Below are 13,942 nucleotides of genomic sequence, written 5' to 3'. Positions count from 1 at the left end.
AAGTACAGGCGCTGCTGTGCCCTCTTAACCAGTGATGCAGTGTTCACGGACCAGGTGAGTTTGTTAGTAATGTGCACCCCTAGGAACTTGATACTGCTGACAACCTCCACAGCCTTGTTGTTGATGCAAAGTGGGGCATTACTTTTCCTGAGTTTGGCTCATTAGTAAGGGAAAAAAAGGTTGGTTCCATTTCCTTGCAAAAATTGTATATATTAGTTCAAAAATCAATAAAGTAATTAAATTTTTTTCCCAAAGGGCATACTTTTTTTATATATTTCTCTATTTTCTTAAATGTACTCTCAACAGGAATTTGGACATGAAGACAATTTAATTGAATATTTCAATTATATAAGTCTTATTTAACAGTAGTTAATTAAATCATTTACCAAGGAACTCTCTTCGCCCTATTTTACGTGGATTTTCTTTTTATTTTACCATGTAACAAACACTTCATTGATTTATATTTGTCAGCGTAAATCAAATAGAATCGGGGAAAAAATAAATACATTAAATTGAAATCCTTGCAAATCATAATCAGATCAATTCAGGAAATTAGTATTCATACCTGATTGTCTTTGTCTGGTCCCCCAGCTGGTCACAACAAAAAGAGATCTCGGTGAAGAGCTCTCTAACCTTTTCGCAAATCTGGACAACCTTATTTACGAGAAGGAGCAGCTGGAGCTCGAGCTGCAAGTGAAAAACAAGGAGCTAGAGAAGTTGAAGGCCGCGAAAGAGGAAGTGGAGCGAGGGCTGGAGAAGGCCCAGGCAGACCGTAAAGACGAGGCCCAGCGGCAACAGCGCAAGTTGAAGGAATTGGAGAGGGGTCGGGTGGAGGAAATGGAGAAGCAGACCAAGAGGGAAGACGACCTCCGAGTGCAGCTCGAAGCGTCACGTCAGCAAGAGCTGTCCTTTGAAGAAAAAAAAGCTGAGATGGAGAGAGAGCGAGACATCTATAAGATCCACCTGGCGGAGCTACAGGAAGAGAAGCAACATCTACAAGAATCGCTCGACGAGTGGACGATGGATGGAGATGAGTTGGACTCCCTTAAAAATAATCTGCTGACCCGCATTGAGGCTTTGGAAGAAGACATGGTAAAAGCTCAAAAGACGCAACGGATCCAAAGAGAAGCGAATGAACTCCTACAACAAGAAAAAGGACGAGCCGAGAAGGACAGATGCAGGCTGGAGGGAGAAATGAAGACACTTCAGCTATCCTTGTCAAAAATGGAAGAGGAGAAGGATCGATTGTCCTCAGCTGTTTCTGATCTAGAACAGGAGAAACAAAGAGCTCTTGAAAAGAAGGAAAAACTGTCAGAGGAGCAGCAAAACCTTCGGTCCACTGTGGAGCAGCTGGAGCAGAAGCTTGAAACGCAGCAGTTGACGGTCTCAGCACTCAACGAGCAGGTATGAGCACATACTATATTATAGAGTTGAACTGCTCTAATTGCTCTTTCAGGGTTCGTACAGAAATCCTTCCAAATATTTGAATGTTAATGTTGTGTTTGCAAAGATTTAAAAGTGCTTGAATTTTGGTGAAATGCTCATAAGTGCCTGAAATTGCTCTCTGGTGCTTTTCCTTTGCTGTTGCATTTCTTCTTCCCTCGTGATTGACAGCAGCCAGCATTAATTTGTATGGCATTGTCCTATGAAGCGTCTTTGCCCTTATGGGTCGCACCCAACAGGACCGGTGCATGCTAAACCTAAACAGAGCACTCTGAAATCTTTATTACTGTAAGGATTACATATCAATTATGGACATTTATTATGAGGTAGTGCTCCTGCACGAGGAGACATTGGTTGCAAAAACAAATATATTCAAAATATACTAAAGATCTACGAATCATGTTTCTTGATAAATGCACAAGTGATATTACATCACCCATATGTACATCACAGAAATATTTGTGGCTATGCAAAATATGATTCAATCCTGATCTCTTCTTTTGATGGTACTGGATAAATGAAAGTCCCTTAAAAAGGACTTTGATTTGGACCTGAAAAAGGTGCACAAACCCTGTCTTTTGCTCTCAGGTGTCAGAGCTGTCATCTGGTTGCGCTCGTGCCACTAAAGAAAGAGATGCCGCCGCTAGCAAGGTGAATCTTTGGATGAAGGCTTGCAAACAGCTCGAGCAAGAAAAGACGCTAATCCTCAGCGCCTCGGGTTTGTAGACTTCACACAACAAGGGGGAAACATTTTATCCAATTTCAGTTCAGATGCTTAAGATTCAATTCTTAAGCATCTGAGGCTTCTTATTTGTTTTTGTTCAAAGTTGACATTACATGAAAAAAGTGACTTTTTCCTCCCATTGAACATGATTGTTTTTTGTTTTGTTTTTTTGGGGAAATGTTTGCAAGATTCTTCAACACATCAGTCATCATCAATCATCAAATATGAGCTAAGGACAGTGCAAACTTGCCTAAAGTCTTGTTTATATATATTCTAAAACATTATTCATTCAATCAATTTCCCATACTTTGTCAATGCTAGGCAAAATAGTGAATACAAATCTAGGAAATAACTGAAGTCTGACCGAAACCATAGAAATCCAAACTAATCCTTTTGAATAACACCCCAATATAAATAAAACCTTTAAACCTCATATAAATCAGCCTTAACCTGTGGGTTTTTGTTTATCTATTTTACTTTACCTATTCAGTTAATAATTTCCAATTTTACAAACTATTCACATATTTACTAATGAGTCAAAAATTTGTAAAATATTTAAAATTCTACCCAGGCGGTATAATTTTTAATAATTTTTTCACCGCTACATTTGAGTGAATCACTGATTGTCCCTAAGTGGCAGTAATGTCTCGGACATGAGGTTCTGTATACATACAAGCAGGGTTCCCTCTAAGCTGCGCGCGTGCGCAATTGCGCACTGCTCGCACATTCTCAGCGCACAAGAAAATCTAGCCAGCGCACAAAAATGAGGGCTCAAAATTACTAATTAAGAAGCGACTCAAGTCAAAGTTACAGTGCATGAAGGTAAAAATACACGGGTTCCCCTGACGTTGTGTCCTAAATGTGGTATTTTTAAGTCGAGTCGAAGGAGAACAAAGTTGAGTAAAGTTAGTAGAGTTTGTCGGGGAACCGGCTTCTTCGGCTCACTAAAAGGAACCGGCTCTTTCGGGTCCTAAACAGCTCTTCAGGTTGTTTTTGCTTCTTTAATCCCAACATGACCAAATATTATGTAAAATTATGCACAGAATGACTTAAAGGAAGGGGGAATAGAACAAAAAAGAAAAAAATACTAAAATGAAAAAGTAGTGAAAAGCTGAGAAACAAAGAAACAAAAGGAAGAGAAAAAAGAAGGAAAAATTTAGAGAAAAGCCAGAAAAAAAGAAAAGAAAAAAATGTAGGAAAAAAGTAACAGCTCGGGAAAAAAAAACCATGAGATTTTTTTAAAGGAATTTAAAAAAAAGTAGAAAAAAGAAGAAAAAGTTTGTGTTGCATTCAAATAATTTCCAATTATATCAAGTGAATCTTGTTGCCAACATTGTACTTACACTAAAAATGTGATTAAGTACAGTTCTGTATCGTACAACCGACTAAATAAGCCCCCAAAAATGTTAATATTATGCGACAAAATATATCAGGAAATACAAAGAAATGGATATCTTGTGAAAGAATTGTAAGAACAAACGACGTTTGTAGGCCGTACAACCTTTGCAATAGTACATGAGTCAATTCATTCAAAAGAGAAAAATAATTTTGCATTGCCGGAAACTCAGCAAAATGTAACTTGATGTCAAGTTTTGGACATGTTTGATAATTGATTATGGTTGCTCACTGTTGTTTCAAGCGCTGCTCACCGACTTTGTGTGAACGCTCGGACCCGCGGAAAATTAGAGGGAACATTGCATACGAGCAAATATTTTTCATTATGATTGGATAAATAAGGCATTATTTTTATGGTTCTGTCAATGATCTATAATTTTTTTTTACCAGGAACAATGTTTTAAAAAGAATACCTGTAACAAATATAAATACAATATAGAGAAATAATAGTTTTCTGTCACTGACTCAACTGGAATATTTTAAAATTTTATTTGATTTAAAAATATAAAATAAAATTCAAAAATACCATACCAAAAAAATAACCATAAACAACATTTTTCCCGAAGAGAAGTTACGTACAGTGGAAAAAAATACACGACTTCTGATTGATAAGTTAACAGTTTAGTAAGACACTCAAAATAACGAGAGAAGACATCAAGGGATTTCAAAGTTTCAAGGAAAACTGAGCTAAACCAAACCCCCAGATAAGAAATTCCAATCTGTTCTAAAATCTCTCCGCTTTTTGATAAAATCTCCTAGGTTACAAAAGTAGCTCTGCCCTAAAGGGCTATCGGAATACACTATGTAAATTGTTACATGTAAAGTGTTTCAGTATGTCATCTGTACCACAGGTGGTCTAGTGTTGTTTCTGCTCACTTACTGCCGCCACCCTGGTTCAATTCCCATTGCATACAATATTTTGTGATTTTGATTACCCATTGCACTAATATATGCTGTTGTGCAGGGATCTTGAATCTTTTATGAAGGGGCGACCTCCTTTTTGTTAATAAATCAGTGTTAAGGGCACCACTTTTATATACATTTCTAAAATATCAACTTGGCTAGATAGCGTGCTAAGTAGCTAAAAAGGTAGCTTGAAAGGTAATCTGGTAAAAAACTAAAAGGGAGCTAGACAGTTTGATAACTAAATGAGTAAAAATCAATTTAAACAGAGAGATAATAAGCTTAAAACACATCTAGAATGAATGCCAAAATTTAGCTTGATTACTAAGAAAAGGTAATATGTTAGCTAGATAGCATGCAAAAATATAAAAAGCTAGCTAGATAGCATGCAAAAATGCAATAAGCTAGCTAGATAGCATACAAAAATGTAAAAAGCTAAAAGGGTAGCTTGATGGTTAGCTAGAAAGTTAAACAAGTAACAAACTAAAATTAAATCAGATAATTGGCTTAGAGAGCAAAAGGCCAAATAAATAGCAAAATAGAAAGTTTAAAAAAGCTAAATAGTTAGAAAACATGCCAAAGTTTAGCTTGATAACTAGCACAAAAGGTAAAATGTTAGCTAGATACTATGCTAAAAATTTAAAAAGCTAGCTAGATAGCTTGCTAGATAGCTAAAAGGGTAGGAAAATAAGTAGACCCCTGAGGTTGTATATGAAGAGCCCAAGGGTTGTACACGAAGAAACATGGTAGCTCTCACTTACTTTCAATAGTCCAGTGTGCCTTATTTCTTAAAAATATACGACAAAAGCCCCCTATTGTATAAAAAATTCAGTAGTTAGCATAAAGTGTTTGATCTTATGTTTTACCTCCAGTTGGTAAAGTGGTGCATGTAGAGGATAAGCAGCAGCAAAGACAAGCGGAGGAGGAGAAAAACGAGGTGGAGAAGCTAAATTCAACCAAAGAGGCAAGACTGTCGCTTGAGGAAAGTCGCAAAGAGGTGGGGGACCTCAAAGCGGCTCTGGACGCACGCAGCATAGCTCTGGAGGATGTCAAAGGTCAACTCAAGGAAACAGAAAAGCTGGCACAGGAGAAGTCCAAGGAAGCCGACGACATCGTCAACAAATACTGCAGCTTGTTGGTGGAGTTGCAAAAGCTGGAGGAGGCCAATGAGACGCTTACCACCAGGTTGGAGTATTTGACGGCTCGAAAAGGTGAGGTTGGCGATGCCCGGGGACGCAGACGCTCTGCAAGGTCCTCCAACAAACACCTGCTCGACCAAATGGAGAACACCGCACCTTCCAAGCCGCAGGGGTCACCGGCGAAATCCTCATCTGTGAAGCGGCTTCTTAAACAGACGAGCGATAAGGAAAGTGCTCAGGAGGCTCTTCACAACCTCACCAAGAAGATCCGTGCCAACGCCGTGACCACGCCCAAAGCCATAACCGAGCAGCAGCAAGAGGAGGAGTTTAGACCTGAGGGGCTTCCGGAACTTGTGCAGAAAGGTCTGTGTGGCTACAACTTTCTTCACGCAGGGACATCCTGGGGCGCAGTAAATTCCTGATGTTTTGTTTGCTAGGTTTTGCAGACATCCCGCTGGGGGAGGCCAGCCCCTTCATCATGAGGAGGACCACTGTCAAACGCTGCAGCCCTCGACTGGCAGCCAGGCGGGCCTCGGACAGCAAGGTAGAAATTGAAAAAAAGCATGATAATGGCGTTGCCAAAGAGAAATAGGTAGCATTTGCAGTGATGGATGATTTATTTTAGATCCAGGGTTCGTAGGGGTGCTTGAAATCCTCAAATACTTGAATTTTAATGTTGTGTTTTCAAGGTCAGGAAACTGGTTGAATTTTGGGTGAAGTGCTTGAAAATTCTTGAAATTGTTGCCATTGTCATGTTTTTTGGCAGTCTTCAGACCACAAAATAAATGTAAATTTTTTAAAAAAAAAATAAGAAAAAGGGAGTGAAAATGACACCGACACGCCTGCTCTGCTGGTTAGTAATTATGTTGTTATTATGTGAAGCGCCATTGCCCCCTAATGGTCGCACCCAAAAGGACAGCTCTTTTTAGAAACCAGGCTTATTTGGCTCTGCTAACTAAGAGCCGGCTCATTTTGGCTATCAAACAGCTCTAGTATGTTATTAATAATAATAAAACATGCACAAAACTATTTAGTAATTAGTGTTATCATATGTTTTTCAGGGAAACCCTAAAAAACACATAAAATACAAGCTCTACAAAAAAATGGAAAATACATTTTTTTGTTTTTACACACTGAACAGATTTAAAGTCAAACAGTAACACAAAATCCTTGAAAATGCAAAACAATAAAATATAAATTAAAAATATTAACTGTTAAGTGCTATTAAAAATGTGCCAAAAATATGAATTAAAATAAGTTAAACAAAAAGCAAAAGATTATCCGTCTCTAAGATTGAAAGATTATATGCATTCTGCTTTGGAGCAATCATTATCATTAAAATAAGTGCACATTTGGCTAATTTTTCTGTTTTTTATGCTAACAGTAATTTCTTGTCTTCTTTCTAGAGGTAAGATCGGGCCAAAAAAAAAAGCACCCGAGCCCGACGCAGGCCCGAGGGGTATTAAACCCGACCCGGACCGAGCCCGACTAATTAACTGGATTTGCTGGCCCGGCCCGAAAGGGGCCCGAAATTACATATTTTATTTATAAGGAGGGGTGATTTATGATAACAAATTAAACTCTGCCTTTTGTTACAACATCTAGGCCTAAGTTAAATAAAACTGTATAAACATTTACATCTTTTATATTTCTGTGTCTGCACTGCAGATGTTACATTAAGCGACAATCTGTCATTGACGGGTTTTTTTTTTTGAGGTAGCGAAAACATTTAAGGGCGTCCGTCATTTTGACGACTTGATCATTGGGCCATAATCCACAGCAGCAGTAGTAGTACGTCCTTAAGATTTTAGCGCAGCACTTTCATTGAGTGGGTGTTGACGTGTTGTGCCCTTTTCCGACTCTTATGCAAATTCCCCCCCCCCCCCCTGATCGTATTCTATATAAAACGCTTATTAAAACAATAAAGCGAGCTAATTATAATAATTGGGAGATCCTAGTCTATATAACGCGTTTATTTAAACAATAAAGCGTGATTTTATTCTGCAAATTGCGTTTTTTAACGCGGATGAAAATGTCACCAACGTCAATGTACGCTTCCGACAAAAGCGATCGTATTCTATATAAAACGCTTATTAAAACAATAAAGCGAGCTAATTATAACAATTGGGAGATCCTAGTCTATATAACGCGTTTATTTAAACAATAAAGCGCGATCGTATTCTACAAATTGCGTTTTTTAACGCGGATGAAAATGTCACCAACGTCAATGTACGCTTCCGACAAAAGCGATCGTATTCTATATAATACGATTTAAAACAAAATAAAGCGAGCTAATTATAATAATTGGGAGATTCTAGTCTAAATAACGCGTTTATTTAAACAATAAAGCGCGATCGTATTTTACAAAATGCGTTTGTTAATGCGGATAGAAAAGTCACCAACGTCACTGTACGCTATGATTTCCGCAATCACAACTAATTGTACACAAATAATATTTATTTGATTTACTATAATATCCGTACGTAATGTCTTTTTTATTGTGAATGAAACCCTGGTTGCATTGGAAGATTATTAAGAGGACAGCAGTCACGTCACGTGCACAGAGCATGCTCTGGCTCCGTTAAAAGCAATTACAGCTCCTTCTCCGTTTTATCCAAATTATTTATTTTATAACAAGTATTCCTTGGTCTAGTATCCATACATAGTTTAAGTATATATTTTAATGAACATATATTTATAATTATTAATTAATTAAAAAAAAAAAAAAAAAAAAAAAAAAAAAACAGGACCGAACCCGACCCGACCGTATGACTGACATTTCAGGCCCGACCCGGCCCGAAATTGCCTCGGGTTCGGGTTCGGGCTCGGGCCATAAATCTTAGGTCTACTTCTTTCTATTCCGTATTGAACGCAAATAATACCCAACAACTTTAAAGCCCTATTCGTGTTTGTAAAAGTGTGATGTAGCCAAGCTGCGCGTGCATTGTTGAAGCAGAATGGCAGAATTCATGTCAGTTTATGGCATCCCTTTGGCACAAAACGATTGTAGGTCATAGATGGGAATGGCTCAAAATATGATCTGAAATGAAATGATCTGCATTTATATAGCCCTTTTCAAGTCAATGACTCCCCAAAGCGCTTTACATTGTGCTTCACATTTCCCAATAGCGGCCGTGATCTGTGCAGCCATGTAAGGCGCTAACCTGCTTATTGGGGGTAATTGGGGGTTCAATGTCTTACCCAAGGACACTTCGACATGTAACACGGACAAGCCGGGATTCGAACTGGGATCCCTTAATCCTCAAACGATCGCTCTACCTCCTGAGCTACTGCCGCCCCAGTACAATGTATGTGCACAAAGTATGTGTTAGCAACAAGATTGCGACTTTATTTTAGGCATCATAGTCAACCAAAAAGAAAAACAATTTTTGATCTGCGCTGTATTGTTTCCTTTGAAGGTACTGGAAAAATTGGCCTTGAAAGTGCTTGAAAAGTGCTTGAATTCGGCCATGAAAAAGGTGTACGAACACTGTGAAATGCCTTTTGATGAGATGATGCGCTTGCGGTTTGACATCTAATTTCATGTTTGCTTTTTCCCATATTCATGTGCAGGTTTTACCACCTCCTTCCTCGACAGACTGCGAAGCCACGTCCGCAGTTGCTCCTCATTTGCAATGTCCAGAGCAAGAAAAAGACTGCCGTGTTCAGTAATCAGGATACAAATCCCACTGCATTGTGCGCTTAGGTTTACACATATAAAACTTTGAATAGCATTTTCCACAGTTGCCATAAAACAGCACCATGTCTACTAATTATATATTTTGCATTGAACTGCAATTTTAGAATAGAAATTCCTGTAGTTTTTAACTCGGTATTTTTCTCGATGTCACATGGCTACACTTTATTATACTGTATATATTTCACTGTCATCCCTATTTTCAGCCTGTGTTCCTTGTACAACATTGATAATTTCAATTCCAGGTTGGAGCTACTTTTTCCCAACGCCAGCTATATTTACAAGTCTTTTTTTTGTGCATGTACCGCTTCTTTTTTTGACAGTAGTTGAGATTTTGTAAATAGTGATTTCATCATTTAAAAATATTTTGTAGCTGATAATTAAACTATATACTTTATAAAGGGTGAAATCAGTATTTATTACTAATGCTTATGCTATAAGAGTTGTTTCTCTTATCAGATTTATATCTTATATTATCATATTTGAATCAAACTCTTTGTAAACAGTAAATGCTTGTCCCTATTCCTGCAGGTCTGTGAGGCTACTGTTTACTGGAGATACATTTATTTTACCCTACTAAACTTTTTTTCTAAAAACTAAATCCATCTGGTCACACTATGAGGTGTTTATGGTAGGGGAGTCCTCTGTATATATTACTGTCAAGTTTACTGATGCTTAACTGTTTATTAAAATATAAAACATGAAAAAAATATACTATTCAAAGTCAGTGTTTGCTGCTGGAAATGGAGGAACCATTTGATAAGTTCCATATTGCAGAGATTTGACACCCATGGCTTTTTTTTCTTAAAACAAGTTTCTGTTCGAACCGATTCCGTGACTTCCACACTCACCTGTCCACTTCGTCTTGTTCATTTTTCTCCTCCCTTCAACTTTGGTAAGGGCAAGGTAACAATTCCTTACTAGGAATAGGGATCATACTCCCTGCTGACCAGGTTTGCTTTGACGTAACATATCTAATAATTGTTAATTAATTTGATTTTCACTCCCTTTAATTCACCAACAGGAACTGGTTACCAACAAGAAATTGTCATGTTAACTTGTAAAAGAAATCAGTATGTCACCAGACAAGTATAAAATTACATTTGAAACTGTAAAAGTAAATACATGATCATAAAAGATGGAGAAGCAATACATAAACATTCACTCAAGCTTACATACATGGATTTTCTTTTGGATGACTTCCATTGTTTTTGGCTCTGTTTGGGTGAATTGATTTGTAAGAAAAGATGACAAAAAAGATCGTGAAATATGATTAGCCAAGTTAAGTTTCTGTAATAAACACATTTCAATGCTATGTAGATATAGACCAGGGGTCAGCAACCTATGACATGTGTGCCAGCAGTGACACGCGGGCGCACGGCAAAATAATGATTTTTTTTAAGCGCATTTACCTGAAATTTAGACATTTTCAGTTGCGCACCGTGTTATTTAGAAGCTTTACTTGAAAAGCGCTATATAATTGCAGACCATTTACGTTAGCGCCCCTCCGTGTGTCAATGCGTGTTGCGCGGCGCCACACAGAAGAGAGATCCGTGTTTTAACCCAGCCAACAAAACACACGCGCAATTAACGAATCATGGCGGCTCCTCGAGCGAAAACATCTCGTTCTTTTCAGCCAGCGTGGACAGATGACTGGGTTTTTGTGCAAAAAATGACCGTGTTGTGTGTGCATTATGCCTCGAGAGCGTTTTACCTCGCGCATCAAGTGTTAAACGCCATTACGAGACGAAACATGAATTCAAGACGGAGACATTAAAACGTGCTGTGTCCAGGTACGGCAAACCAACACAGACCCTAAAAACCTTTGCCGCTGCTAAAAACTCACCACTTAAGCTATCTAACAAATTGCTCACTGAATAGCAAAGCACGGAAAACCATTTACTGATGGCAAATATTTTAAAGAAGCGTTTGTGTGCGTGTGTGTACGTGTGTGTGTGCGTGCGCACGTGCCTTCTGCATTGCTGCTGTTATTTCAAGTTTGGTATTTTCTGTAAAAAAAAATTCATTGATGAATGGTATAGTAGCTGACCATATTGCTTGTTTTTTGATTGTAGTTTATAGTTGATGAAGAATGGTTGATTCTGGTTGATTCTTGTGGTAAAAAGTTGAAGTCAGAATGGCTACAGGCCTTTCCACATGTTGTTCACATTCATATTTTAGTTGATTGATGAACAAGAATAGTGGAAGATAAATAGGTCAGTTATACCAGTGTTTTTTTAACCAGTGTGCCGTGAGACCTTGTCTAGTGTGCCGCTGGAATTTTATCTTTCCAAAAATCAGGCCATTAGTCAGTATTTTTGCACTCTTCAGACGAAGAACTGTAATAGTCATCTGGACTGGACGGTCAACACAGAAGCTCTATGCAGGAAAGTGTTTACTAAATATATTAAGGCTCCTTGAACTCAGCTGGGCATTGTTACCTTAATAATACTTAATAAAGTAAATATTTAACTTTAAACGTTGAGACAGCTCTAACTACGCACCGCATCCTCAAAAACACCTGTGTGTTTCCTGCTTTTGAGCCCTGATATATTCAGGCAGCCACTTTGTAGAATACGATCGCACTTTATTGTTTAAATAAACGCGTTATATAGACTAGGATCTCCCAATTGTTATAATTAGCTCGCTTTATTGTTTTAATAAGCGTTTTATATAGAATACGATCGCTTTTGTTGGAAGCGCAGCAGAATGCGCGTTCACGCGAGGGGGGGAGGATTTTATATACGGTGTGCATTACCGTTCGATTACGTTCACAACAAAAACAAAGACGGAATGGTTTAAGTTGTATTACATTCCCAACAAATGCAAGACGAAGTGGTTTTGGTTATATGTTCGCCATTACATTCCCTAAAAGTGAGATAAAACGAGGTAAAAGTGGTTGTAGTAGCGAGGGGATGCAAAGCTCGGCAAGGATGTATTTCTCGGCATAACACCGGGCTGTAGAAATCATAACCGCTCAAGACACAGTCCCGTGAAGATCAAGATTTCAAGCTATGGCACCGAAGAAGCCAATATGTTATTATTGTAAAAGTTTTTTATTTTTATTTTATTATCTTGTTATGAAATGAAAATAAATGTCAAGAAATAAAAATGGATTAAGACTAGGTCACTACGGTGACGGGGATCCATGTTCACCCTTTGACGTCTGGAGCACAACTGACGTGTGCTCGGCAAATCGCGCTGTATATACCCGGAGAAAGGCGTTTGACCGTCACACGCGTAACACGCTAATTTCACGTAATAACACCGTGATACAGGCACAGAACATGCTATGACCGTGCTCCACCCACGATTACCCGCTGAAATTTCGCGTCCTACCCACGTGTAACCACGCCCTAGCCACGGCCATAGCACGTCGTTCCGCGTCATTTCCGCGTCATTACCTCGTGTGTACCTCGTGTGCCGCCCGCGGTTAACACGTGGTCTAAAGTTTTGAGCAGCGCAAAACTTTTTCGCGCGGCCAACCGCGTGTGAATTTCCGACCGCGTGTAAAGCACTGCTGTATCTCGTCTGTATGGGGATCTCAAAGCGTCCAACAGCGTCTGCTTCACGGCCAGAAATTTCTGATCGTGGTTCAGCCTCGATACGCCCGTGAAAGGCTGTGTACCCGCGCTCTAAAGAATTGAGCAGCGCAAAACATTTTCGCGCTGCCACCCGCGCGCGAATTTCCGACCGCGTGTTAAGCACTGATGTATCTCGTCTGTATGGCGATCTCAAAGCGTCCAATAGCGTCCGCCTCACAGGCAAAAATTTCTGGCCGTGATTCAGTCGCAAACTGCTGTGTGACCGGCCCCTAAGGTTATTGACGGCCCCTAAGGTTATTGACGAGGTAAGTGCGACCTTCCGACTGCTCCAAGCATTTCCAGAGCAGTGAATTGTGGGTCATGGGAACTGACAGCCGCGCATCCCTCCAATGTTGACGGAAGCCTCCGCAGTAGACAAAACTGTGGCCTAGCACACGGGAAAAAGCGGGACCTTGTTATGTCTGGCGCAGACCGCCGGGCCCATGTTTGTGTTTGAGGATGGACGGAGCTAGCAAGCGTTGTGATTGCACGCATGACCAGAGCCATTCTGCGGCCGGCAACTCTAAGTAAGCAGCAGCCAGTGTCAGGAAGTGACACCCAGCCCCCGACAGAACACTTGATCTCCTGGGAGGTCATTTGATTCGCCTTGAATCAACACTGTCGCCCACCCGGTGTCTAATTGAATACTGTCAGGTTCATCCAAAAGGGCATTTTGTAAAAATCACCAAAAAAGGAGACAAATGCACAAATTTAGGTTTTGACGTGGGAGAAATGCTGCCTGCCTTTCCTTTTGGGCGGCAATGCAGCATTTCTCCTAGTGGTTTATTTGGACAGACATTTTATAGGTGCATGACATCAGATTAAATGTTGCATCATTATGGTTCGACACAGAGAGGCCCATTGACATCGTTAGAAGAGGGCTCAAAGGCGATGTCGTGGCCTGCTGAAGAAGGTTCGTCAACATCCTAATCAGGCCGGCGCTCAAAGGTTGCATGCGCTGGGTTTGGAAGTCAGCCTTGATCTGAATTTGCATACCATTAAAGGTTACAATTGCAAAGCTGAATTGACTTAAGAGTGTACAATCGCAGCCATGATC

General features: G+C 39.5%; 1 protein-coding gene across 2 annotated transcripts in view; it reads left to right on the top strand.

The window, feature by feature from the left end:
• The window catches only part of cenpf (centromere protein F), a 57,441-nt gene extending 47,415 nt beyond the window's left edge, over window positions 1-10,026 (top strand). For both annotated transcript variants that reach the window (XM_088334826.1, XM_088334825.1), the window contains 5 exons: window positions 592-1,404; window positions 2,032-2,161; window positions 5,338-5,967; window positions 6,042-6,148; window positions 9,178-10,026. In XM_088334826.1, coding sequence (XP_088190952.1) covers window positions 592-1,404; window positions 2,032-2,161; window positions 5,338-5,967; window positions 6,042-6,148; window positions 9,178-9,276 — 1,779 coding nt within the window. In that variant the 3' untranslated portion in view covers window positions 9,277-10,026. The remainder of the gene's footprint in view (window positions 1-591; window positions 1,405-2,031; window positions 2,162-5,337; window positions 5,968-6,041; window positions 6,149-9,177) is intronic.
• The last annotated feature ends 3,916 nt before the right edge of the window (window positions 10,027-13,942 follow it).

This window comes from Urocampus carinirostris, chromosome 4, assembly GCF_059441175.1.
Source record: "Urocampus carinirostris isolate Australia breed hairy pipefish chromosome 4, RoL_Ucar_1.0, whole genome shotgun sequence".
Classification (NCBI taxonomy): Eukaryota; Metazoa; Chordata; class Actinopteri; order Syngnathiformes; family Syngnathidae; genus Urocampus; species Urocampus carinirostris.
This window is presented reverse-complemented; position numbering and strand designations above follow the sequence as displayed.